The 25,983-nt window shown below is 42.6% G+C and overlaps 1 protein-coding gene and 1 long non-coding RNA gene across 3 annotated transcripts in view; one reads left to right on the top strand and one right to left on the bottom strand.

The window, feature by feature from the left end:
* EGFLAM (EGF-like, fibronectin type III and laminin G domains) overlaps nt 1-7,510 on the bottom strand; it is a 61,916-nt gene extending 54,406 nt beyond the window's left edge. The window contains exons 1-5 of one of the 2 annotated variants that reach the window (XM_011966071.1): nt 7,151-7,510; nt 4,805-4,920; nt 3,901-4,219; nt 3,133-3,233; nt 1,940-2,040 (exon numbers count right to left, since the gene is read on the bottom strand). In XM_011966071.1, coding sequence (XP_011821461.1) covers nt 1,940-2,040; nt 3,133-3,233; nt 3,901-4,219; nt 4,805-4,920; nt 7,151-7,181 — 668 coding nt within the window. In that variant the 5' untranslated portion in view covers nt 7,182-7,510. The remainder of the gene's footprint in view (nt 1-1,939; nt 2,041-3,132; nt 3,234-3,900; nt 4,220-4,804; nt 4,921-7,150) is intronic. The other variant, XM_011966077.1, reaches the window with a different exon arrangement.
* Nucleotides 7,511-7,570: 60 nt separating this feature from the next.
* LOC105529041 lies at nt 7,571-10,592 on the top strand. Its single transcript, XR_001004442.1, has 2 exons — nt 7,571-7,643; nt 8,961-10,592. It is a non-coding gene; the product is annotated as an uncharacterized LOC105529041 (long non-coding RNA).
* Nucleotides 10,593-25,983: the final 15,391 nt, after the last annotated feature.

Raw genomic sequence — 25,983 nt, 5'->3', positions numbered from 1 at the left:
GGCTCATTAGGAATTTAGCCTTCTCTGTTTCTGAAAAGGACAGGACCCATAAGAAAAGTAAAGGAAAAATCATAAGAAAGAAAAAAAAGAAAAGAAAATGATGGGCAACTAAGGACCTCCTTCTTGTTTTCAGCGATTGCCAAATGCTTACCATGAATTCAAGGTACAGAGAATTAGAATACGAGTCACTCTGCTTCCAAGGATTTCTCTGGGGACTTTCCCAACTCTCAAATAACAAAGCTCAGTGATATTCATAAAATATAAAAATCCAGGTCTTCAGGCTCATTTTGGCAAGCTGGCCAGCCCTGCCATCTGTGCTTAGCTGTACCTAAACACAGGCGAGGTCCACAGGAAGCTCAGCAGAGAGGTGAGACAGAGGAGGAGCGTCCTCAGATGGCTACATTATTCTTGTTTTTATCCCAATCTCCCTATGGCCCGGGAGTGCCCACGGTCACCATGCCTAATAGGTGGAATCTTGGACCTTTCTGGTCAACTTCCAAATAGCCACCAGGCCTCTTCCACATGGATCCTGAGACTTCCCGTGGGGAAGGAGTCATGGCCAGCATTTTCCTTACTAGCATTTTCATTAACTGCAGTCACTTCTCAGGCCCTCCCTTTGTCTCGAGATCCTCAGTGAAGTGAGATGCAGTCAAGAGGTATTGCGGGACAGGCTTACCCCAAGGAGGATAGCAGATTCACTCAGCAGGAGTTGCATAGTTGGAGAGCTGCTACCAGCTAACAACAGTCAGTGCTACCGAGAGTCTATCTGATCCTCCAAGTGCTAGAACCCCACAAGGTAAAAAATACCACCCAAGATCCTGGTGGCTAACACCAAACTTCATGAATCAAACCATTTAGCAAAGCATGGGGGCCCATTGTCTAGCCCAAGTGGGATACTCAGAGGCCTTCTTCAACTTAACCAAAAACATTTTTTATGCTGAAAGTAATTTAAGAAGACAATAATGGCTGATGCTGATTGAGTACTTGCTCTGGATCAGACGCTGCTCTAAGCGCTTTTATGAATTAACTCATTTAACCCTCACAACAGCCCCATAGGAAACGCAGGCTTGGAGAGGTTGCATCATATGCTGAAGGTCGGGCAGCAGGGGGTTGGTGCCATTAGGATGTCAGCGAGTGCACCACGGAGAAGGACCAGGCTGGTGCCTGTTGGTTGTTCACAAAGAGGTGCATTGCACACCTCCACAAGAGTCATTAAAACCTTCACCTCTCCACAAAACTCTGCCTTGCAGAAGACCGCACATAAGCTAAAGGTGGCTTCCATGTTGGGGGAGAAACGATGAGGGCAGTGGAGGCAAGCCAAAGAGTTCCCAGCACAGCCCAGAGGAAGATGAGGATGGGGAGCCCATGGGAGGCTGGAGGCTCCTCTCAGTCCACACCTGTCAGCCACATTTGCCAAAAGGAAATAAGAAGACCCCAGCCTTCTTCCCATCACATCCACTAGAGCTCCAGAGAAAAGGAACTGTATTCCTTTGGCTCACTCTGCATCTTCAGGATCGACAGGAGTGCCTGTAGACAGGTACACTGTAGATGCTCAAGAAACATTCAGCAGCACCTACAGCACCAGTTACATCCAACAGTACCTGCAGTGCCAGGTACATTCAACAGCACCTCCAGAGTCAGGTACATTCAAAAGTACCTGCAGCGCCAGGTACACTCAACACCTCCAGAGCCAGGTACACTGTAGGTGCTGCTGAATGAATGAATGATTACAAGGTCCCAAAACGCAAGTTTTATAGGTTATCCTGCAATCCCAGTACCCCAGTATTTGGTAAACTGGTTCGTATCATACTTATTTTATACAAACCATTCTTTCGTCTACTGGAATCTATCCTGTATATATTTCTTATACTACAAAAATGCAAATATAACGTAGGATAATGTAACAAAAGAAGAGTGTTAGGCTTTTGGCAGGAATTACCTGAACTGCAGGGAGCGTCGGATGATAGCCAGGGACATGAAATCTCCCCTCCCGTGTTCATTCTCCCCACAGTAGAGCAGTAAGCCATCCTCCGCCTCCGCCTGTGATTATACAAACAAAAGCTACATGAACAGTAAGTGCCTCCCCTTCCATAAAGCGCCATCTGGAAAGACTCACAAATGTGAAACTTGAGCATTTTCCCCTCCACGATCCTATCTACAAAGGGTCAAGCATGTGGGCTCCAATTCACTCCCAGATACCTGGTCCCAGTTCATTTCAATAAACAAATGGCAGTGATATAAACTGAGAGGTGGCAGTGAGGCGAGAGGAAGGTGACTCCATCTTTGACCTGCTCTTGACATGTCCTTTGTGGATGCACCTGCAGATCCTCGGAAAGCCAAATGTACAAAGACCACGGTCACAGTGAGGACGCTGCTGGTGTACATCCAATTCTACTTTCACTTTGTTCTTTCTATTTCCCTCCCTTTGGGGAGGAATGCACATTTGCTTCTTTCCTTCTATCAGGAGAACAGGATGGTAAGAACAGCTCAACCGAAAGCTGTGCTGGTGGTCTTAGACTAAGATGGGTCATTTCGTGAAGACTCAACACTGTGGCCATGACTTCAAATGAGACTTCTTTCCAGACCTCCAGACCTTTTTATGTCATTGGAGATACCCAAAAGAATCAGTTTAAGCTGAGGTCACTGATTGAATTCTTATCTGCTGTTGATTCAAATCAGAGAACCTCCACTGGGCCCTCACAATGCAAACGTTGCATAGAGAACGGTTTTCTATTTGTTCAGTGACAGCTATCACAATGAAGACAGAGAATTGGGCTCTCTTTTTAAACAATTTTGGGACGGGGAATGCATTGTTTCTTCTCAATCCTGGCCTGGGAGAAATCACTATTATGAACAACATTGCTCGGACCCCAACATTCTCACTTGGAAGCTTCATGTCAGCCACTCTAGAGTTCAGTGACATACAAACCCACTGTCTCCTCACTGTCACACTTGAATGTTGTGAATGTGCTCCTCAATCCTCTTGTCTCATGAGCTGGTTTAGAGACAGGCTCTGTGTCATATTTACCTTTGATCGCTCTTCCTGCTGCCTCTCTTCCTCTCCCCCAGCCTTTGAACATTGCTGTGTTAAAGTGTCCAAAAAGCACTCATCAAACAACGTGTCCCTCTTACCCTAAATTCAAGAGTAATTTGGAATGCCTGATAGGAGTTCTTCAGAGGTTCAAACGTTACATAGGAGTGGCCAAAGAACTGAGGATACTGGATAACAATATCTGAAGAAGAAAAAAGATAACACAAAAGAATGCTATTTCCTCACTGCTTCAAAAGCAAAAATCAATATACAGCACTGCCTGGATATCATTAAGTGAGAACCCTCACTAATCTGTTCAACTTTGCTGTCTTCTTTTCTATACTTTTTATACCTACAACTCTCATTCTTGGAGACTTTGAGCTTCTGAAATTCTTAGGAAGAAGTTGCATTTTTGGAGACTGGCACTGACTTTCCTAAGAAGAAACCAATGACTTTCCTAAGAAGAAACCACTGTCACTTGCCCTCAGCTATACAGGCCTTTGTGTAATACAAGTTGGCCCAGTTGTTACCCTTCTTAACCCTCATGCATAAGTTTTAGCTGCATATTTTGGTAGAGATGTGATTATAGTAAAACCTACCTCTCTAAGGTAGTATCAGGATGATTTATCGATTGCTTTAAAGGGACTACACATTTGGCACACATAGAAATAGGATTGCTGTCTACTTAGAAGCAATGAAAGTTGCCTCACAATTTGCCTTGTATAGCTAATTTAATGACTAATATGTGGAAGATGGAACTTATCTTGGAAAAGGGACTAGAAGGAACTATGTTTGGACCACAAAACTGCCCTCTGGCTCTCAATGGTGCTAATTCATCACCACATTCTTCCTCTCCCCCAAGGGCCTACCTTCTGAGCAGCTCTCACCACCTTTGCCCAGGTTGCATTGGCATCGTGAGCCCCCCCAGGTGTAGTCATTGACACAGAAGCTGTCAGCAGAGCAGAGAGTTTCATCACAAGGCATGTCAAAGAGCCTTGACATTATGGCCACACCATTCTTCCCTTTCCTCTCTATGGGAATGGGCTGGGGAGCCACCGTGGTCACAGGGAGAGATGCTGAGGTAGGGGGGACGAGCCTGGAAATGGTCTTTGGGTTAGATATAGACATCTTCTTGCTTTCCATCAAAAATTTCTTATTCCCTCCTTTGGTAGCAGGAAGTGGTTTAACCTAAGCCGGAGAAGGAAAGGGGTTCAGGATGAACACAGAGCACGGCAATTGGACTGTTTTATTTATAGCTGTTGTCTAGTACTTTAAAACATGGTCACTTCCAAAAACCCTAGGATGGAGATGGGGAAGGCAGCACTGACTCCAGTTTATGGACAAAGAGCTTGATGCTCAGGGACTTTCAGTGCTTTTCCCTGTGTTACTCAGAAAATCAGCAGTAAAACTGATATTACATGATTTATTCTTATTCTAATATGATGAAGATGCATGACTTTGTCAAGGAATTGTTCATTTCCTTATAATACCCGATTTTCTGAAATTTCCCTTGGCGGGAAATCGAAGTATGTTTTTGCCAGATTGTGGAGTCCGCAGGCAGGAGCTGCCTACGGACCATCAGCACGGCTGGTACTTCCCTGCTACTGATTTATCAGCCCCTGGAGACTAAGCGTCAGAGGAAACAAATCAGTGTTAAAAGCAAATGGGCCCATTTAAGTTTTAAGTACAACGTTTATGGTCCATTGGCTAAATTGCCTTGTTCGGCAAGGAAACACAAACGCCCTGGGTTTTAAGAGCAGAGATTATTGTTACCTCCTCAAAGGAAATATCCAAATCTAAGTCGTCTTCAAATCCTTCATCATCCTCACCGGCTCCCATGTCGGTGATATAACGGGGTCCATAGCGGCCACTTCCCGCCTCCTCAGGGCCTTCACAAAGAAAAGCAGCACACCTTTCATCAGCACAGGCCTTTGCTCCACTGTCTAGGCTAACTCAGCCGCAGGCAGAGCTGCACCGAATGGAACGCAGTGTATTGGAAACATAACAACGAATTCAACACAGAAAAGGAAGCATCAATGACCAAAACATATTAAAAAATGTTTCCTCTCGTAAGTTACTAAGGAATTTCCCACTGAAACCAGAAAGAGCTTCCATTTCACACTGACAAGACTGGCAAAAATGTCAATCAGGTAATAAAAATATTACTAAGGATGGGATCAATGAGGACTCATACAGTACTTGTATAAACTCGTCCAGTCACTTTGTGAAATACTTGGAAATATTTCATAAAGTAGATGTTTGTTCATACCTAGCAATCCCACCCCAACTTACAAATGTTAGAGAAACTCTTGCACATGTGTACCAAGAGGCATGTGCAAAACAGGTTCATAGCATCAGAATTTGTAATAGTAAAAATACTCCAACTATGTGATTTATAAGAATAAACAATACCCCAAATGTCCATCAACAAAGAATGACTAAATTATTTATAGTATATCTATAGAATGGAGTGCCATATAGTAGGGGAAAGGAATGAATCATCATTTAATGTATCAACATGGCTTAATCTCACATGATTTCATGCAAAAAAATTGTAAGTTGCAAAAGAACACATCTAGTTTGATGACATAATATAAAAGACAACAGCAAACAAAACAGTATATTACATAGGGATACATATATATGTAATTTAAACTCTTTTAAAAAGCAGGACAATCACATAAATACCCAAGGAAGGATAGAAAAAGGATGTGAATGAGGTGTGATTCACAGGGGCCTTTGCGAGTATTCCATCATATTCTATTTTTTAAGGTAAGTGCTGGCTACATGTAAATATTCATATTATTTTTATATGTTTTATATATATCCTATATATATACTTTTGATGTACAAAGTATTTCACTAAACAGTCTTTAAAACAAGAAAGGGAGATTATAGTAAACACTCCCACAATCAAAAAAAAAGGGGGCCCTATAAGGTATCTTGGGGGCCAACCATTTCATCCATCTTAGCAGGATGACAAAATCTTTAGAACTGAAAGGTGGGTGAGAAAAGCTCTCAGACGTCAATACAGAGCATTGTCTTTTGGGGAACATTCAGTTGGCATTTTTATTCAACTGTCATCCGCAGAACCCACTGATCCACAGTGCTCTGACTTAGGCTGCACACAGGAAGCATTCCATCAGGAGGTGGTAGCCTTTCAAAGAGCAGCTCCAGGGCACCTGCACGTCCTCACAGTGGATCTGGGCCAGCACAGGTGCTAACTTTCTGTCCTCTCTCAACTGAACAAGCCAGGCACCAGCCTTTAGGGCAGTAACAACTTTGGCAACAGAAACTGACTTTGGTAGGATGCTGATGCCCACTAGTTTTTAGACATCCAATGTTTGGATGACTAGTGAAAAAGAAAAAGGAAAGATAACATAAAAAGCATAAAAAACATAAACTAAAGACATTTTGCTTTCAGAATAAGCTAAATCACGTACCATTCTCACGAAGACAAACTCACCCTCCTACTTTGTCTGTCCGGGCTGCTATAACAAAAGTACCATAAACTGATGGCTTGTAAACCACAAACATTTATTTTTCACAGTTCTGCAGGCTGTGAAGTCCCAGATCAAAGGGCTGGCAGTATCTGATGAGGGCACAGATGGTGCCTTCTCACTGAATCTTCACATGGTGAAAAGGGCAAACAAGGCCCTTTGGGCCTCTTTAAAAAGAGCACTGATCCCATTCACAAGGACTCCACCCTTATGATCTAAGCACCTCCCAAAGGCCCCACTTTGGGGGTTAGGATTTCAACATATGAATTTGAGGGAGACATAAACATTCCGACCATAGCACTCCTTCAAGCCAAACAGCAATCAGATTGAAAATGGAATGGAAGGAAATGGCAGAAAGTCATTTTTGTCAGGGGGCGTGCTGTTGACCAGAAATCCATCTCCTCCCAGACCAGAAGACACAAATGTGGTCAGCAGATGATGCAGATAACCCAGAGACAGGGTGGAGTGAGCTGTTCTCAGGGGTTCAGGAACATCTTGGTGGAGGTGGGATAACAAAGCGGAGGTGGTGTTCTCACCCCTTCCACACCAATTCCCCAGTTTTATTTAAAGTAGCCCACCTGTCAACTGAAAATTCAACCTGTCGATGCCAGATTTATACCTGGATGCATGTTCTCTAAAGCCACCTGCATGCAGCATATCTGTGTGCCAGATGTCTTCGCACAAAAAGCCCTTGAGGACAGCTCCCTCCTCTTGTCTCTGTCTTCGTACAGCAAGCAGTCCCCCTTATCTGTATTTTTGCTTTCTGCAATTTCATTTACCCTCGATCAACCACAGTCCAAAAATATTAAATGGGAAATTCCAGAAATAAACAATTCCTAAGTTCTGAGTAGCATGATGAAATAGCACGCTGCCCTGCTCTGTCCTGCCTGGGATATGAAGTATCCCCCTGTCTGGCGCATCCATGCTCCATATGCTCCCTGCCCCTTGGTCAGCAGCCGTCTCAGTTGTCAGATTCACTGTCACGGTATCGAAGTGCTTATGTTCGAGTAACCCTTTTCTGACTTCATAATGGCCCCACAGTGCAAGAGCAGTGATTCTGGGATTCAGATATGCCAAAGAGAAGCCATGAAGTGCATCTTTTAAATTAAAAGGTGAAAGTTCTCAACTGAATTAAGGAAAGAAAAAAAATCACATGTTGAGGTTGCTAAGATCTATGACAAGAACAAATCTTCTGTCTGTGAAACTGTGAAGGAAAACAAAATTTATGCTAGTTCTGCTGCATATATAGGTTTCAGTATTATCTGCAGTTTCAGGTATCCACTGGGCATCTGGGAATGCATCCCCCGCGGAAAGGGAACTACTGTATCTCTCTCTCCTGGCACCTCTCTCTTTCTCTTTCTCCCCTCTGTCCTTTCCGTCGCTCTCCATTTCTATCTCTGCCTCTCTCATACATTCAGAATTGTTAGATTCCAGAAGAAGAAATCCATTTGGTAGTAAAAGAATTATATAGCATATACATAAAGCCAACTGGCTTTTGTCTTCAGTAGGTTGGTCTTTCTCCCTCCAGGCTGTTCTCCCTTGCCCTGTGCGCCTTATTGACACATTCTCAACAAGGTTAAGATTCTCTTCATCTTTATCCTATGGTTTCCTATCTGAAAAATCACCTTCAGTGACTCTCCACTGCCTACAACATAAATTCTAGGCTTCTTGATCAAGAATTCAAGGTTCTCAATTAAAACAGCTCCTTTTTTTCCTCCTTCTTCCCCCCTAATCACCATGATTTATTGAATTCTACTCCCTCTCCTCTTCTTACCCGGTACTATTGGGTGCTGAACATGATATATTTCTAAACTTTTCAATAATCTTACAAGGTAAGTATGACTAATCCCATTTTGTACATAAGAAAACTGAAGTTAAGAGTAGTTAAGTATTTTGCCTAAAATCCAACAGTTTATAACTGGCTGAGCTGAACTCACATCCAAGGTCTGTCTGGTGACTGCTCTCCTAATCGCCTATTGCAGAAAAAGCCACTGTGGAGGTAGAAAGATCGGAGAATTTGAGAAAATTACCATATGTTGATCATTCTTAGTGTGCCAGGAGCTGTTCATACACTGCTTAAGTTAATCCTCACAAAATACTATAAAATTGGTGTTATTACTTCCATTTTACCAAGTGGAGATACAGACACAGAGAGATTAAATAACTTGCTCAAAGGCAGGCAGATGAGGAATGGCAGGGCTAGATTTTATCCTTGGTCTGTCTTTTGACATCATGTTACTTAATCTGAATCTTAATTACGTTTTCAGGTTTTTGTTGTTTTTTAAAAAATACTCTTTAAAAGCTGTATAATAGCCAAACTGGTCTGCCAGTTGTCTCCTGAATGCATTTTGTATTTTCTTACCCTAGGATTTTGGTTAATGCTTTTTCCCATTGTCGTCTTTTTCCCACTCCTATCTCCTTACACACAGCCTACATATTCTCCCAGGGGGCATGCATTCTATGGAGACAGAGTTTAATGTGTGCCATCAAAAGACCAAAATCAAGCGACATTCTAAAAAGAAAACAGACTCTTCTGAGGAAAAAATGGTGACTTCACAAAGTAAGAAGCCACCAAGACCTGTAGGACATTCCTTCATCTTCTCCTGGATGGGGCTACCCAGCCATGGATATGTGCCTCTGATCAGCATAAATGCCCATTGCTTGATAAAGTCAACCCATGTGTAAGGTGGTGTGTACATCTTCTGGGATCCTGGCCTTAGACTCTTGCCCTTGTGTTTACCAACTGGATTGTAAATCCTTTGAGGGCAGAAACCACATTTTAGATTTCTTGATATCCTTTCCCTTCCTCCATGTCACTAACACGTCATGTACTCAACAAAGGCCAACACCTTTGAGAGGAGTGAGAGGAGACACTCCCACAATGCTGAACTATGTCCTGCCCTTGCTCAACATGGTGGGACTCTGCCTCCCAATCCAAAGACCCCCAAAACTGCCACCAATCCTGTCCTTTTCTCCAAATGAAGCTAGAATTAAGAATGCAAAGAATCTTAGACACCATCCAGCCTAATCTTCTCATTTCACAAGCGTGGAAATTGAGGCCACAGAAGACAATTGACTTAAAATCAAGACCATGCAGCTCATTAGAGGAAGCTCTAACTCTAGAACCAGATAATATGATTCTTAGTTCGATGTCCATAAGACTCTATCGCACAATTTTTTTTTGCATCGAGTATCTAAAGATAGTTCAGTCAGAATAACCTGGAAGTTAGAGAAGCCAAGGGTTAGAATGCAGGTGGCTGAGATCTCTTACTGCCCCTCCATCTGCTCTAGGAAATTCTGTTTCCTGAAGGGAACTCCTCAGAGAAAAGGACCACAAGCAAACTGCTGCTGCTATGAAATGATACCATAATGAGAATGGAAATAATCCTAGATTCTCTGCTCATTTTGACAAGTAAAATAAGGCACATATTTTTCAATGAATAATGTTCTTTGGTCTTTGTAAAAATTGTTTCTGTTTTGACACTTTTTGTAACTTATTTCTTTGAAACCTGAGTTCACTCAGTTTGGGGAAACATAGGGTATGGAAGAAGAATGGGAAAAGGAATATGGAATCACAAGGATTTAGAGTCAAAGCAATTTTAGCTTTCGTAGAAAGACTGCAGGGATCAGCTAACACAACCAGCCCATTTTACAGAGGAGTCAACTAAGGCTCAAAGAATCCATGAGACTCGCCCAGAGAAGCAGCTCATTAGTGGCAGAGCTGATCTAGAATTCTGGGCTCCTGCTGCTGCAACCCAGTCATCTTTGCAGCATCCTAAACTCCCTCTCTCACAATAATCCAGGATAATAGTCATTTCCCATTTTTAATAAGAAGGAAATGAGCACAGAGAGAACCAGGCACAGCATGATGGAAGAAACCTGGAACTAAAGCCTCACTGCTTCTGTTTCCTGCCTGCCCCGCCACCTCGGATCCCAAATCCACAGCTTACAGGAAGTTTTCACCAATGTTATTTCTAAGTAGCACAGAATGTACGGTCCAAGCCAGTGATAAGAATTCTCCCTGTAGCCTGGGGTTATTGTAATTAAAGTGCATAACTTATCTCTTTCTACTTGGCACTTGGTTAATTAGGAAAAGAGAACATTAAAAAGGAGACATTTATTAGGATCAGAATAATCAAACCACTAGTTCAGGGGTTATTCCACTGTAAAAAAGTTAATAAACAAAACACAAATTTTTGTTAACAGATAAAAGGGTGACTTTTATTTTATAAAAACCTGTGCTTTGTTTCAATAAAGGCATCACAGGTTTTCTATAAATAATGAGTTTCTCAGCTATATCAACGTGATGTAGTTGGAAATATCGCTAGTCATAGAATCCCAATGATTGGGAGGACACAAACGGCTTGGGTGACCTTGAGCAAGCCACTTCATCTCTCTGGGTCTTGTGTTTTCCAATAAAGTAAGGAGTAGGAGGATTAGACTTGATGACCTTGAAATCCTTTCCAGCACTAACATTCTGTGACCCTAAAAGTCACCCTTTTAATTTGGGCATCTGTCACATCAAGCAAGGTTTGAAAAAGAAACAACTGGAGAATTTTGCTTATGTGGATGAAAAAGCAAACAGAAGTTAGTTCAGCATGGAAATCACATGCTTTGGGGATTGTAGCATTGTGTTCTCCTGTAGGAGGTGATCCATCGTCATTTATCAGAATCCATCTTCACTGAAAAGGACCAGGTTGTATTTTGAGTCCTTTCTCTTAATGTCTTTTAGCAACGACAAGGGAGGAACACTTATTCCCTACTCTTGAAGTTCCAATCATGAGAATAGAGTCTCCCTAAGTACTGCTGGATTCTTGTCCAACCCCCTTCCCTCCCTACAGATGTGGGGACAGTGACCTGGCTGCTAAGTGGAAGCAGTAAGTCCACATTTCTGAAGAAGGGAAGCTCATCTATCAAAGGACCTTGGGGGCCGGGGGCAATGGCTCACACCTGTAACACTAGTACTTTGAGACGCTAAAGTGGGTGGATTGCTTGAGCTCAGGAGTTCGAGACCAGCCTGGGCAACATGGTGAAAACCCATATCTACCAAAAATATAAAAATTAGCCAGGCATAGTGGCGTGTATCTGTGATCCCACCTACTCAGGAGGCTGAGATGGGAGGATCACTTGAGCCTGGGAGGCGGAGGTTGCAGTGAGCTGGGATAGTGCCTCTGCACTCCAGCCTGGGTGACAGTGAGACCCTGTTCCCCACCCCCCAAAAAAACTAAAACAAAAACAAAAAAGGACACTGGGGAGGGAGGAGGAATTCAATCTGGAACTAATTAATTCAGTTCTTCCTACCTTCCCTCTCCACATAGCACAGTGGAAAACAGTAGCCTGGGTAGGTGTGAAACCTGTGCAAACCCAAACTTTCCCTCAGGTAAGCTCCCATAGTCTGAACTGGACAGAAGGGAGTTTGCAAGCTCACTTTGGCTCTTAGAATGAGCTATGTCTTCTGACACAGCCTTTTTAGAAATAAGAATGGCATCTGATTCATCTGCTTCATCTTCATCCTTATCATCTTCCTCTGCTGACTGTGTTGTTTTATTTTTCAATTGATTTCAAAAGTGGGCAAAAAAAGTGCCATTAATTGTGTCTCTTCAAAACCCTAATACCCACCAGAATAAGAATGGTTCTCCACGAGGCTGTAAGCCACAGACAGAAACTGGGTCATCTCTTTCAGTGCAAATGTTCAAGAATTGGTTGGTTAGATGGAATAATGACATGTCAGACCTGTGACTTGAGTCCCTTCAAAGTCTTCCCAGGACCCTACATGACTTGGCCCTGCAAGCTCAAGCCTCATCTCTCACCAATTTATTCCTTCTTACCATGTTCCAGCTGCACTGGCTCTTCTTTCAAAGCTTTGGATACACCATCCTTTCCTCTGACTCAGGGGCTTTGCAGATGCTGTTCTCTATGCTTAGAAATCTTATCCCTCACTGCCCATCCTTTTACCTTTTTAATTCTTTTATATTTCCGTTCAAAATCACTTTCTTAGGGATGTTTTCCCTGTATCCCAGATAAGGTCAGGTATGTTCTCATAGCTCTCTCCTTTTTAGTGGCATTATGAGTTTGTAATTTTACGCTTATTTATGTGATGATTTCATAAATGCAATTCTCCCACCAGACTGTAAAATCCTTGAGGAAATCAACACTATCTATTTTGGTTTCTGTTGTACCATCAAAACCTCACTCACTCCTGACACATTTTAGGGACTTACAGAATGCATGGAAAATAGAAACAGTGAACTTTTGGGGTAGTTTAGGCATAATAACAATATATGACAGCAGCATTCATCTAGGTTCTTAACAGCAAAAGTTCAGGCCCAAGGGGAGCCACACCTTTCCAGGATATTAAGGAAGTCATTCTGCAGAGTGTTCCTGGAAAATAATCCACACCCAGAGCCCCTTCTGGAGCTGATGTTCCCAGTGGCTCTTCCGCATTAAGTCACTTTGGCTTGGGCTCTGTGCTTTAAGTAAAGTCAGTCCTGCTACCCTTGCCAAAAGTTGACTGAATCAGGATCTATGCCTGATCTTATAATGACCACATTCAGTCATTATACATTATGCAAGGACCTCTGAGGGTCCTTGGTGTGACAATCTGTGCTTCACGTTGGAAGGTAAGGTAGATATTCCAACCTCAGCTCCCTCCTCTCTCACCTGCTTCTGCTGTAGATACTACAGAAGTGAAGTACCGGATTTTTAAGCTCCCTTTGTTCATGGGGTGGGGGTAGGGAGAGTCATAGTGACTCCAGTTTGGGTCACTAAGATGCACGAGGACACCTGTTGGAACTTCCCAGCTTTCCGTATTTGCTTAGGCAGTGAAGGTGCTTGTGATAGCTGGAGCTGCAGTAGCTAATGCATTCCTAATTGAAACATGGTGATCAAACAGTTCAGTTAGACCCTGTCTTAGAAAATATTGAATCTAATGCTGGACATGGTAGCTCACACCTGTGATCCCAGCACTTTGGGAAGCTGAGGTGGGAAGATTGCTTGAGCCCCAGAGTTCAAGACCAGCCTGGGCAACATAGCAAGACTTCATCTCTATAAAAAATAAAGATAAAAATTTTAATTAAAAAAATATTGCAACTGAGTGCATGCTGTGTGAGTGAGGCACAAGAGCTACTGGGTGACTTACCTAGTCGTTGGGTTCTGCATGAAGAAGGCCTGCTCAGCACCAGCCAGCACAGGAACTCAGGGGCTGCAAAGATGTGGATGGCTTCCCTTGCTCCTCCCTTTTCCCCAAATAATCTGCTGGAATCAGTCCCTTCCAATCTGAATGAATCTCATGAATGCAGCAGTTTGTTTTTATGATGGTAGGGTTGGGACTGGTGGGGGAAAGTAGCTCTAAGTACCAGCCATAGGCAGATATGTTGTTCTTTTATGCTCAGCATGTTTCATGAAACTCTTATTTGACCACAGCCTAAGAATGGGACCTCAGGCACCCAGTGACTTCCACAGCCCTCACCTCAAAGCTTCTCAGATGCCTTTATCTTTATGCACGTCCACACAGCAGAAGCGCAAACAGTGCATAACCCCTGTGGGGTGTTGCCTTTTGAAGTACATAAGCCAGTCAACCAAACACACGCCACTGTGTCTTTCTCTCTCAGAGTCTCCCTTTCTAAAGATAATGGGGTCTTGGAAAGTTAAGCAGATGGCCAGAGACCAAGGTGTTATGCACCTGCTTCTCTACCACCTGCTGATGGAGGAGATACATAGGCAAAGCATAATGGGAGAAGCAACTGTGAACACAGCAGGAAAACCCAAGGCCATCTTTCCATCATGGTGTGCAAGAAATTTCAGGCTTGGAGCCTTTGTGTGTTTAGAGAATAATGAATAATAATTTACTGGCAACGTTCTGTGGCAATACTTCAGGACTGGAGGTGGGGTGGGCAGTGTAAAATTCAGACAGGTGATTAAAACATTTCTAAACAGCTGAAATGGTGGCTGACATTAGGAATTCAGTGCTATGTACACGGCAGGCACTCAATACGTATTTGTTAGATGAGTGAGTAAATTAGTGAGTGAATGTTTTCTATACGAGCCAAATCTTGCAGGGTGCTCTGCACACAGTAAATGCAAAATAAATGTTAGTTGAAAGACCCCAGTTATAATCTCATATGATCTATGTATCTAGTCAGTCATTTTCACTGGGAGTTCGTTAGCAATTGTAAACTGACTGTTAATGAGAGAAAACCATTTCCCGTAGCATCAGGAGGATATGGCTTTAAAAGGAAGCTTGCGCTTTGGCGGGTTCTCTCTCTCTCTCTCCTTCTGTGGGATAATCTGGCAGTACATAACACATTCCTTATCATTTGCACTTTTTAAAAAGAAATTTAATGGCATGTGATATGTTTAGGGGACAACATTATGTTTAGAAAAAAGGTGGATCATTGGTGTTTACATATGAGTAGCTGGGGGTGGGAGCAGGTTGGGATGGGTTGAAGAATGAATAGGAGGTTTTTAAAAAGTGGGTACAGTGATTGTAAACACAGTAACTCTAGCTTGAAGGAAGGCAGGGAGATGGAATGGTAGGTGGCAGGTTGTGAGCATAAGGAGGGTCTTTCCTGTGAGTAGGGAACACACGTTTGTGTCCTTATGGGGATGATCTGCTAGAAAAGCAAAGATGAAAAGATAAATCATTTGGAGACACAGGGTAACTAACGGAAAATTGACATACGTAGTATGGTCTCCAATTGGCTCCCTAAAAAAGAGGGCTCAATTCACATCTTGCACTGAGAAATCAGGAGCTAGAACAGGGAAAGTGAGATGGCAAAGAGAGAGCAGATGTAGCTTGTCGGTGGCTCACAATCCAGTGGGGACGGAGACTTACACTCCTACAGCTGCACAGCAAGAGGGCTGAAGCTAAGATGTGAGCACCTGAGTCTGTGGAGCTTCTCTGTTCCTTAAAGAGGCTTCACATTTGAGTACCAACCATGGTTCAGTTCTCCTTTAGGTATTCGGATGGGCGAGTTGTTCAAACCAGAGACACTTACACTCTCTCTTCTCACTCTTTAAAGACAAAGTGCTAGGAGAAAATAATCGTCCAGGCAAAATCCTATATTCAGCCTGGGCAAGATGGTGAGACCCTGTCTCTCAGAAAAAAAATTTTTTTTTAATTAGCCAGGCACAGTAGCTCACACCTGTAGTCCCAGCTACTCAGTGGGGGAGCTGAGGCGGGAGGATCCCATTAGCTCAGGAGTTCCAGGCTGTAGTGATCTATGATTGCGCCACTGCCCTCCAGCCTGGGTGACAGCGAGACCCAGTCTCTACAAAAACAAAAACAAAAAACAAAAAAACAAAACAAAACAAAAAACCAGGCATGGTGGCTAGCACCTGTAATCCCAGCACTTTGGGAGGCCGAGGTGGGCAGATCACCTAAGGTTGGGAGTTCGAGACCAGCCTGACCAACATGGAGAAATCCGTCTCTACTAAAAATACAGAATTAGCTAGGCATGGTGGTGCATGCCTGTAATCCCAGCTTCTTGGGAGGCTGAGGTAGGAGAATCTCTTGAACCTGGGAGGCAGAGGTTGTAGTGAGCCGAGATCATGCCATTGCACTCCCACCTGGGCAACAAGAGCGAAACTCCACCTCAAAAAAAAACAAAACAAAAAACCCTATATTCAATTAAATGGTTGTTCAACCGAAAGACTAAAACAAAGACATGATCACAAAGCCCGAGACAGTTTATCACTAACAGATCTTTGAACATTTATTCAAAAGTATATGTCAAGACAAAGAAGGAAAGAGTAAGATGCGAAGAATTGTGGGCACAGAAAGTGGTAAATCTGTAAATAAATCTAAACAAGCATTGAGTTTAAAAAACGTGGTTACTAAACAAGGTAGAACAAAAATACTGAAAAGTAACATGTAACACAAGAAGGAACTGATTTGGACTAAAGCTGCTAAGGCTCTATTGATACAGAAGGGCTGGGCTCCTGGCTAAACCCCACCCTTAGGCCTGGAACCACAGCCCTAAGTGAAAACAGCTGACCCCGTTTTTCCACCCAAATGTTGCCTTTTTGGCTTGCCTCGCCCCTGTCCTGTGCTCATAACACTTCAGCTGGCAGAGCAACACGAGTGGCTGAGCAGCGAGGATACAAGCAGCTGAACGGTGAGCAGAGAAGCAACCGAGTGTTGGAGACTACAGATAGATGGATAGATGTGGCTAACTTCAGACAGTGCGGCTTTGGAGCGGGGCCTAGCCGGAGATGGCTGGGCTGCAGGGAAAGGTCACCTTCCCATCCCCTTTCCAGCCTCCCTTTCCGCTGAGAGCCACCCACCGCTCAATAAAGTCTTCTGTATTCATCACCTTTCAAACAGAGTTTGTGTGACCTGATTCTTCCTGGACACCGGACAAGAACCCGGGTGCCGAGAGGGCTGGGGCTGCCACCCTGACCCTCTACTAAGCTGGTTGGCTCTTGGCTGTCTCTGGACGGCAGAGCTGAAAGAGTATTGGTGGTAACATGCTTGGATGCTGCTGCGGGGCCCGCACAGAGCCTGCTCCACCAGGGAGGAGCGACCAGCCAGTGCCAGCATTCGTTCGCTCTGGTTCCCGCACTCTTCCTCCCGCGAGCACTGGCCAGTGGTGGGCTGAGTGAAACGAGCCACTCCAGTTCCAGCCCAGGAAGGGAGTCAAGTGAACTAACCTGTCTCATCCTTATTGTTTTATTTTTGTTTGAGAGGAAGGTAATAGATTGTGATGAACTTTAGACTGTTTATGTTTGAGAATTAACAATTTATGGATGGTAAATTAAAGAATGTATAATTTCATCCTAATACAGGGGAAGAAAGGACTAAGAAAATACAGTCAATCCTATAGAAAATAGAAAAGGGCCGGGTGTGGTGGCTCATGCCTGTAACCCCAACACTTTGGGAGGCTGAGGCAGAAGGATCACTTGAGACCAGGAGTTCAAGAACAGACTGGGCAACATGGTAAGATCCCATCTCTACAAAACAACATTAAAAGAAATTAGCCAGGCATGGTGGCACATGCCTGTAGTCCTAGCTACTTGGGAGGCTGAGGTAAGAGGATCACTTGAGCCTGGGAGGTCAAGGTAGCAGTGAGCTATGATTGTGCCACCACATTCCAGCCTGGATGACAAAACAAGACTCCATCTCAAAAAAATAATAAAAAAAATAAAAAAATAAAGAAAATAGGAAAACAGCAGAAACAAAAATCCTTCTCTAATAAAAAATGGAAAAAGCAGAGTAAATATAATAGCACAAAATAGGACTGTAGAAATAAATAATACATGTCAGCCATTATAACTATAAATGCAATAAACTTGTCATTTAAAAAACAGCGCTTGTCAGATTGGATTTAATACATTTAAGCTACATGCTGTTTCCAGAAAGTATCTAAAACATAACATACAGAAACATCAAAAGTAAAAGAATGCAATATATATTCCAGGCAATCGATAAGAGAAAGCTAGTGTGCCTATATAATTACTGGACAATGTAAATGTTAAGGGGGAAAAAAGTATCATTAATGATAAGATGGTTATTAAATAATGATTAAAAGAATCACCAGGAGTATAACATGATTCGAAACTCATATGCGCCTAATCTCACGGCCTCACAGACATATCAAGAAAAAAACTGAGAGAGGTGTAGGGAGATAGAGTGAGAAATTGTAATGTATCTTCTTAGTAATTGATAGATCAAGCTAACAAAAAATGCATAAGGATAGATAAGATGTGAACGATATTAAAAATCTCGATCAAAAAAGCTTAAACAGACTTCTGAATATAAGAGACTTGGGAATAAATAACAAAAGCTATAAAGAACTTCTGGTTCCTGCACTCTTCCTCCATGAGGAATAGCCAGTGGTGAGCTGAGTGAAATGAGCCACTCCAGTTCCCGACCACGAAGGGGGTTGAGGGAACTAACCTGTCTCATCATTATTGTTTTATTATTATTTGAGAGGAGGGTAATAGATTTTGATGAACTTTAGACAGTTTAAGTTTCAGAATTTTCTCCATAATGGAGAAAATTTATTAAAGTACACTAAAAGACTCTGAAGAAAATCTAGATGAGATATAATGTGGTGATTAAGTCAATGATTCTATATCACAAAGATGTCAGTTCTTCTAAAATTAGTTTATAAATACAATATAATTTTCATTTTAAAAATTCAATATATTTTCATTTTTAAAATCCCAACAGAATTTTTCATGGAATTGAAAAACTGATTCTAAAATTTCTATTGAAAAGCAGAGAATCAAGAAAAGAAAAGGCATTGTGGGCCAGGCACGGTGGCTCCTGCTTGTAATCCCAGCACTTTGGGAGGCTGAGGTGGGCAGATCCAAGGTCAAGAGATGGAGACCATCCTGGACCCACAGGGTCTTTGCTTCATATCTGCTACTACTCTATTGTGCCCCCAAATACCTTTGAGCATTTGGGGGCACAACAGAGTACTTGATTTCAACTGGGGGTGATTTTGGTCCCCAAAGAATCTTATGTATTCAGAAAAAAAAATTATTTTCACTGAAAAACTTGTTTGCGTTTGTTGTTGTTGTTGTTTTTTGTTTTTTTCTTGAGACCTTGTGGGATCTGACTGCAGTAGAATGAGCCTGGGATACTGATCCTCAAACTTTCTTAACTTCTGTTGGGTTTACAACCAGGTTCCTGTGGGCCACTGTGTCACTGCACAGACTGCCTTCAGTCTAACCGCATGATTTTCACACATGTGGCTGGGACATGCAGCAGGACACAGCAGGTGTTCCTGGTCGGGAAATGTTCTCGAGGCACTAAGAAAGGCAAAGGCATCCCAGTACTTCCGGCTTATATAAGGAAATAGTTCAGGGAACGGATGAAGAAACTCCCCACTTGGGAGTATGGGAGCAATACTCACACTGCTCTCAAGAGGAACCAACAGAAAATGGATGAGAACAGAGCGGTGTAACTACGCATGTCAGTGGGGTCTCTGCAACAGAGAGGAGGACAGGAAGTGCAAGCAAGGATCACTGGCTAGAGAGTTCCATAAATCCAACGCTCATGGTGACTGTAAGACCTTCAGAGAGTCACATAATCCGGTGGTGTCTCAGTTCCTTATCTGAAAATTGTGGAAGTCCGGCTAGGTTCTTCAATGACTCGCCAGTTTCAAAATTCTATGATTTCCATTTGGCATTCTACCTTTTTCTTTTCATGTCTGTTCTCCTTAAAGCAATACAAAATTGCCTCCTTATTCCTTCTCCTTCCTCTCCACTGAGTTCCACCACTGTAGCCACAGCAATCCTGCTTAAAATATAAGTCAGGCCATGTCATTTTGCTGCTCAAAATTTCAACATCTTGACCTTTAACTTTGAATAAGATTCAAAGTCTTCATCAGGACCTATAAGGTTTGACATGCTCTGACCTCTGGCAAACTTTCTGACCTCACCTCCTATCATTCTTCTCACTCACCATGTTCCCGCCATGTGGCCCTCTTACTGTGAGCTTCCAGTGTCCTCTGGGCTCTCACCCCAGGACCTCCGCATTTGTCACTCCCTCCACGTAGAGGGATTCTGCTCAAATCTCTCTTTGAGAGAAGCCTTCCCTGATAGCCTATCCCAAGCAGCAGCTCCCACTATCCTCTACACCCTCTTAGCCCTTTACTTTTTCCTCTTTTCACTTATCATTACCGATGATATTATTTATATAATGTAATTTGATACAGACTTATTTCACAGACTCTCCCACAGATATACCTCATGAGGGCAGAGACACTACTGATCTTGTTTACTGCTAAAACCCCAGCACCCAGAAATTACCTGGGCATAAACAGGCATCAAACATACATTTGGGAAACTGTGTGAATACGTGCTTAAACAAGTGAAATAATCAATGTAGTGTCAGAAATTAGGTTCTTTACTTTCTTGAACATCACCCAGTTTTCAGGAGTGATGTTAGGAAAAAAAAAAAGGCCTGACAAATTTGTATCACCCACTTTTCTAATTTTCATTGTTCTAATTCTTTCTGAATTTGGCAGCTCTTTATTTCATTTTATTTTGGAAAGAAATGTACTGTACCAGTTTTTTGCATCATTTGGACACAGCATTATAAATAAAATGTTATAAACGCCAAAGGTCGCTGAAGAAATATCTGTTTTTGTTTGAGGACGTTTGGTTGCAACAGAAAAAAAAAACTAAAATTAGTTGCCCTCTCCCATGTTGGTTGGGACTTTGAACCATAGAAGGTGCCCTCTATCTGATGCAATCTAATGGCGCTGCTCTCAAGGTCAACCACTTCAGGTGACTCCAGACTGAGCCGTTAAGGGCGCTTCCGGCTCTGTAAGTCTGGGAACTACTGCCATCTGCTGGATGACTGTTGGTACTTCCTCCTGAGCAGCTGTGCCTGGCGGGCCCGGCACTCCCTAAGGATCCTGTGATCAACATCAGTGATGAGAGAGATGATCCACGGGGCCAAAATGCAGACATAATCACATTTTAAAATATGGTAGATGCTTGGATTAGAGTTCAAAAGCAGCACTAATCTATGTTCTAAGACAGGCCTCTTGGCTCCTCATACCAGTGGGAATTAGAAGCTAGTATCACCAAAAAATTCCAATTGGGGCTCAGATTTAGAGATAGAGCCTTACAGCAGCTGACTTATTTTTCCTTTTGAAAAAACATTTTTATCTCAAAATGTATACATGAATATTATGTGTTAATAAGAGATTAGTGCAACATAGGCTATTGGTTAAATTTGTGAAATAGCAGGCAAGACACTTGGGTTCAGAATACCATCCACTTGCTGATCAGCTGTGTATGTCAGTCTATCCAACTAGAAACTAAGGGAGAAATAATGGTGCTGGCCCACTCTGTTTCAAAAAGATACCAGAGGGTAGATGAACTTGGCCAACCAAAAGACAAGTAAGGTTACCATCAAGAGGCCCAGCTTTGTTTACACCAGTGAAGCAATCCAAATGTCCATCAATGAGGAATTAGTTCAATAAATGTGGCACGCCTTTATAATGGAATATGCTGTTATTAAATTTTATGATGTATGCCTATATTCATTTGTATTTATATATGTATACAGTATTTTGTTGTACAGAAAATGTATATGTACTATGATTTCATCATTGGATTAAAAAAATTATGGAAGATATTATCTGCCAAAATTTTAATAGTGACTATATCTAGATGCTGAGGTTAAAGATAATTTTCATTTTAATATTTTTTATGTTTCCTGAATTTTATCACTAACAATAAGCATTATAGAGCACAATATCCTCTTCACTTAGTGATAACAAAAATACCATTTCTGTTTTGCAATTATTGCAATGGTTTCCTTACTTTCCCTATTTTTGCCCTTACCCCTCTATATTCTACTAAGAGTAATTTTGTTAAAATCTTAGTAAGGTCTTTTCATTCCCCTGATTAAGCACCCCCAACCCTCCCAGTCTTATCCCTCTCTGAGAAAAAGCCAAATCAAATGGGTTCCAGTGGGCTCCAGGTCCCTAACCAGCATCCACTAACTGTGCCCTCCCTCTCTAACCTCATCTCCTTCCACTTTTCTCCCCCAGAACTCCCTTCTCCAGTTACACTGACCTTCTTGTTCTTCTCTGAACACGCTTGAGGAATCGAATCTTTAGACAAAAGGAATCTCACTAATTTTAGGAATCAAGTGGCAGATTCTGGACCAGAACCCAGTTTGGTGATTACCTTTTCATACTTGATGCCTAAAATTCCTCTGTCCTTCTCCACCCTGCCCTGTGCCCTGGGAAGCTGACCTGCCTGGCGGGACTTGTGTCCTGCCCATTAGGAAGCACCAGCAAGAAAGAAGACAGAGGAAAAAGAGTCACAGTGTTTCTCTAACTTCTACCCTATGAGGTTGTCACGGGACACATGTCTGAAGGTCACAGCTCTTGCAGGATGGCCCTCCTTGTCCATCTGGATATGGTCCCAATTAGCACATGACCAAGCTTTTGCAAACAGTCCCCTCATTAAACTTGCTTCAAATCATCCAAGTACTTTTGCCTCTATTTTGTGCCAGGAGCCTGATGAGATCCCTAGAAAAGTCATCCCACAGTTGCTTCTCATTTATATTTGTCCATACGTGTTTCATATTTGGTTGCATTATCAGACGAGATCCATGAAACTCAACCAGCATGCACCGCATCCCTCCTATGTCTGTTACTGTGCTAAGCTGATTTCATAGACCTCCTCTCCTTGTGCTGAACAACAACTGTGACCCTACTCTTTCATCAAAGAGCTGAAATGATTCCAGAAGTTAGGTGCTAAGAAATGATTCCAATGAAGAACTATATAAAAGCAAGAAATGCTCCAAAGGAAAGAAGAGAAAAGATTAGCCATGACACTATGAGTGTGAAGGAAAGAGAACAAAATGGATAATAAAGTAAATGAAAGGAAACAAAGCAAAAATAGGCAGGATACTTGTGCATGGGTATGTGTGTGGATATCACCTCAATATATTAATGTTTAAAAATCAATTGAGTGGAATAAACAGTACATAGTTGCACATTCTGTGGCCATGAAATATCAGCCGACTGATTGAGCAGATGCTCCAGTTGAAATCAGAGCACCGTGAGTTCCTTTCCTTTGAAAACTTACATTCCCTTATCATTTGCTTTACTCTCTCTTCTCTACCTAGCCAGAGGGGGTAAAATATTGGTGTCCTGATTATAAGTAAATGTATGATAATGTAAGATGCACAAAGGCCTCAGAAGAGCAATTAATAGGTATTTAAACAGCAAAGTGAATCATTCCCTGTAGAGCCAATAAAGTTGTGCAAATGAACGTTGCTCAGATTTACATGCATGGAGGCATCAGCAAATCAATAGAGCGATTGCCATGGAGGACACCCTGAATGTGAAATCACATCTGAAGTTATATTCATGCTCAAATGCAAACTGAAAGTGCAGGTTTGTCTAGGCTATGAGTGAAACAAAGCATTTATCACTCCTCCTGTTCCCTTTTTCATCTCACGTTCTAAAGATTTACAAAGCCATGAAGCTCACTGAGGTATTGGCCTATCCCATGCTCCTGTAGTAATGCCTAGCAAAGGAACCTCCCCCTCAGTTTGCTTTTTCTCTTTCTCCAATGTCACCAGCACAAACCTGTTCCAAAGCAATTGGATTGCAGGCTCTCCAGGTCTCTTCTTTAAGAACATTTATGTGAAAATTAAATCACCGAGAGCCCTATCAAGGGAACAAGTTCATTAGTATGCGCTAATTGATTCCTTAAAAGCTTGATAAAATTGCAATCTAAAAGGGGATTTACCAAATTTCCTGAACAATTTCTTGAAAATTTAGGGAAAAATACCCCAACAGTATAGTACAGAGGTCAGTAAACTCTGGCTCACGGGCCAAATCCAGCCTGCTTTCTGTTTCTGTAACAGCAGTTTTTACATTTTCAGAGGTTGGGGAAAGAGTTTAAGAATAATAATTTCTTGTGACACATAAAACTTAAATTCAAATCTCAGTGTGCATAAATAAAGTTTTATTGGAATACAGCCATGCATAATTATTTATCGGATGACTGCTTTCCTGCTATGACAGCAAAGTTGGCCTAAAAATCCTAAAATATTTACTATCTTGCCCTTTATAGAAAAATTTGCTGACCGTTGTCTAAGTAAATGGTTATTTTTGGGAAGACTAAAAACAAACAAAGCTAGCAGAACGATACTGTAACTCTAGACTTTTTTTTCTTTTTTTCCTTTGCCTGAGTCTAGAATGTGCTTAAGTAGTAAGCGACATGAAATTTTATTGTTACCAGAGCTTATGACTTGCAGTTTTAATTCTCTGACATCTGATCACTACAGTCTTTTAAAACTAAGCAACCAACTGAAGGAGTTCAGGAAGTGTCCCCCCAACACAAGCGGCTTTACTGTGCTGATTGCCTCACACTGAGGGCACCCCGGGAGCAGCAGATTCAGGGAGGGGCTTTCTTTTATCTGCCTGAAGACTGATCCGCCAAAAGGAATGCAATTGCCAAGGGATCCCCTCCCCGGAATCTCATTACCGGGGAAGATTAACTCCTATCTCTGGAGGGAAGACTGGGGGTTACCACCACACCCAGACAGATTGTCATGGGCTATCTGTCACCTATTCTTCAGAGGACCCATTCATCATTTACTCTCTCCTATGTTCTCTACATCCTTCCTCCGCGTCTACAAGCTTCTAGATCCCACTGAGTTTGGGGGTATTCACTTTTTTTTTCCTGGAAGCCCCTGTGCATATAAGAAATGTGTGTACCTTTTCTCCTCTTACTCTACCTGCTGTCCATTTATTTCATGTACTCAGTTATTAAACCCTCTGTGGGCAGAGGGAAAGTCTTCCCTCCCGACACAATCAAGCCCCATCCTAATGATTCTGTTGGACCTAACGCATAGGGCTTCCTCCATTCTGCCACTTCCCGGTGAGGAAAGTTTTTGTTCTTGTACTTCTGTTTCTGAATTCTGGCATTCTGATGTCTTCCCGTTCCAAGAACAGAGCTCAGGGCCTGGAGTCTAAAGAAAAAGCTACAGAACCCCCAGCGGCTGCCCCTGTCAGTTACACCATCCTTCAGTAACTATGCCTGGAGGGAACATCTATTAACATCTCCTTCATCTTGAAGAGTGGTCAGATGCCTTAACCTCTGTTCTACTTGTGTTTTCTTAAAATAACCCTGAGAAGTAGAAAATATCACCTATCTCAGGCATTACTGCACCCATTTTAGAGATGAGTAAGCTGAGGCCCAGGGATACTAAGTGGCTTTTCTGAGGAGGTCCCGTAGCAAGGTGGTAAGAGGACAGTTTTCCTGGACCTCAGACCCAGATTTGTCGGCCAGATTCTGCCCCTTGCAAAGGTACAGATGTTTGGGGGCAGTGTAGAGCGTATAGGTTGCCAAGAACTTTTCATAGGTATGGATTGAAAGAGGCTGCAGCTGTATGGAAGCTGCTAGAGAGTGTTAATAAGTCATGGGGACTTTGGAGCACTTCCTGATTGCTTCCTAGCCATCCCCAGAACATACCACTACCCTCTGTCTCCACTTGCTTCCCCTCTGCTCACTGCTGAAGCCAATTCAGGGGCATTGCCGCCAAAGAGGAGGCCTTGCTTGTGAACAGGGATAAGGGAGATCTATTCTGTGGCTCTACAACAACATGTAGCCAGGGACCCTAGCATGCTGTAGCTGGTCTCCAGGCAGACGGGCAATGAAAAACAGGGGCCCAAATCTCAGAGCAAAAACTAGGCAAAAGCCAGACTCACACATGAACACTTACGGGACAATGGGTTTACACAACCAACGACAGCTGTACTAAGCAAGCAGGAAGGTGTAGAGAAGAAAAGAGGGGTGAGATGGGAGGGTGCTGGGGAACAGCATGGAATCAGATTTACTGTAGAAATCTGATTTGGGCTGGGTGCGGTGGCTTACGCCTGTAATCCCAGCACTTTGGGAGGCTGAGGCGGGCAGATCACCTGAGGTCAGGAGTTCGAGACCAGCCTGACCAACATGGAGAAA

Source organism: Mandrillus leucophaeus, unplaced genomic scaffold (genome assembly GCF_000951045.1).
Source record: "Mandrillus leucophaeus isolate KB7577 unplaced genomic scaffold, Mleu.le_1.0 Scaffold119, whole genome shotgun sequence".
Lineage (NCBI taxonomy): Eukaryota > Metazoa > Chordata > Mammalia > Primates > Cercopithecidae > Mandrillus > Mandrillus leucophaeus.
Note: the sequence above shows the minus strand (reverse complement) of the source record. Positions and strands in the feature narration are given on the sequence as shown.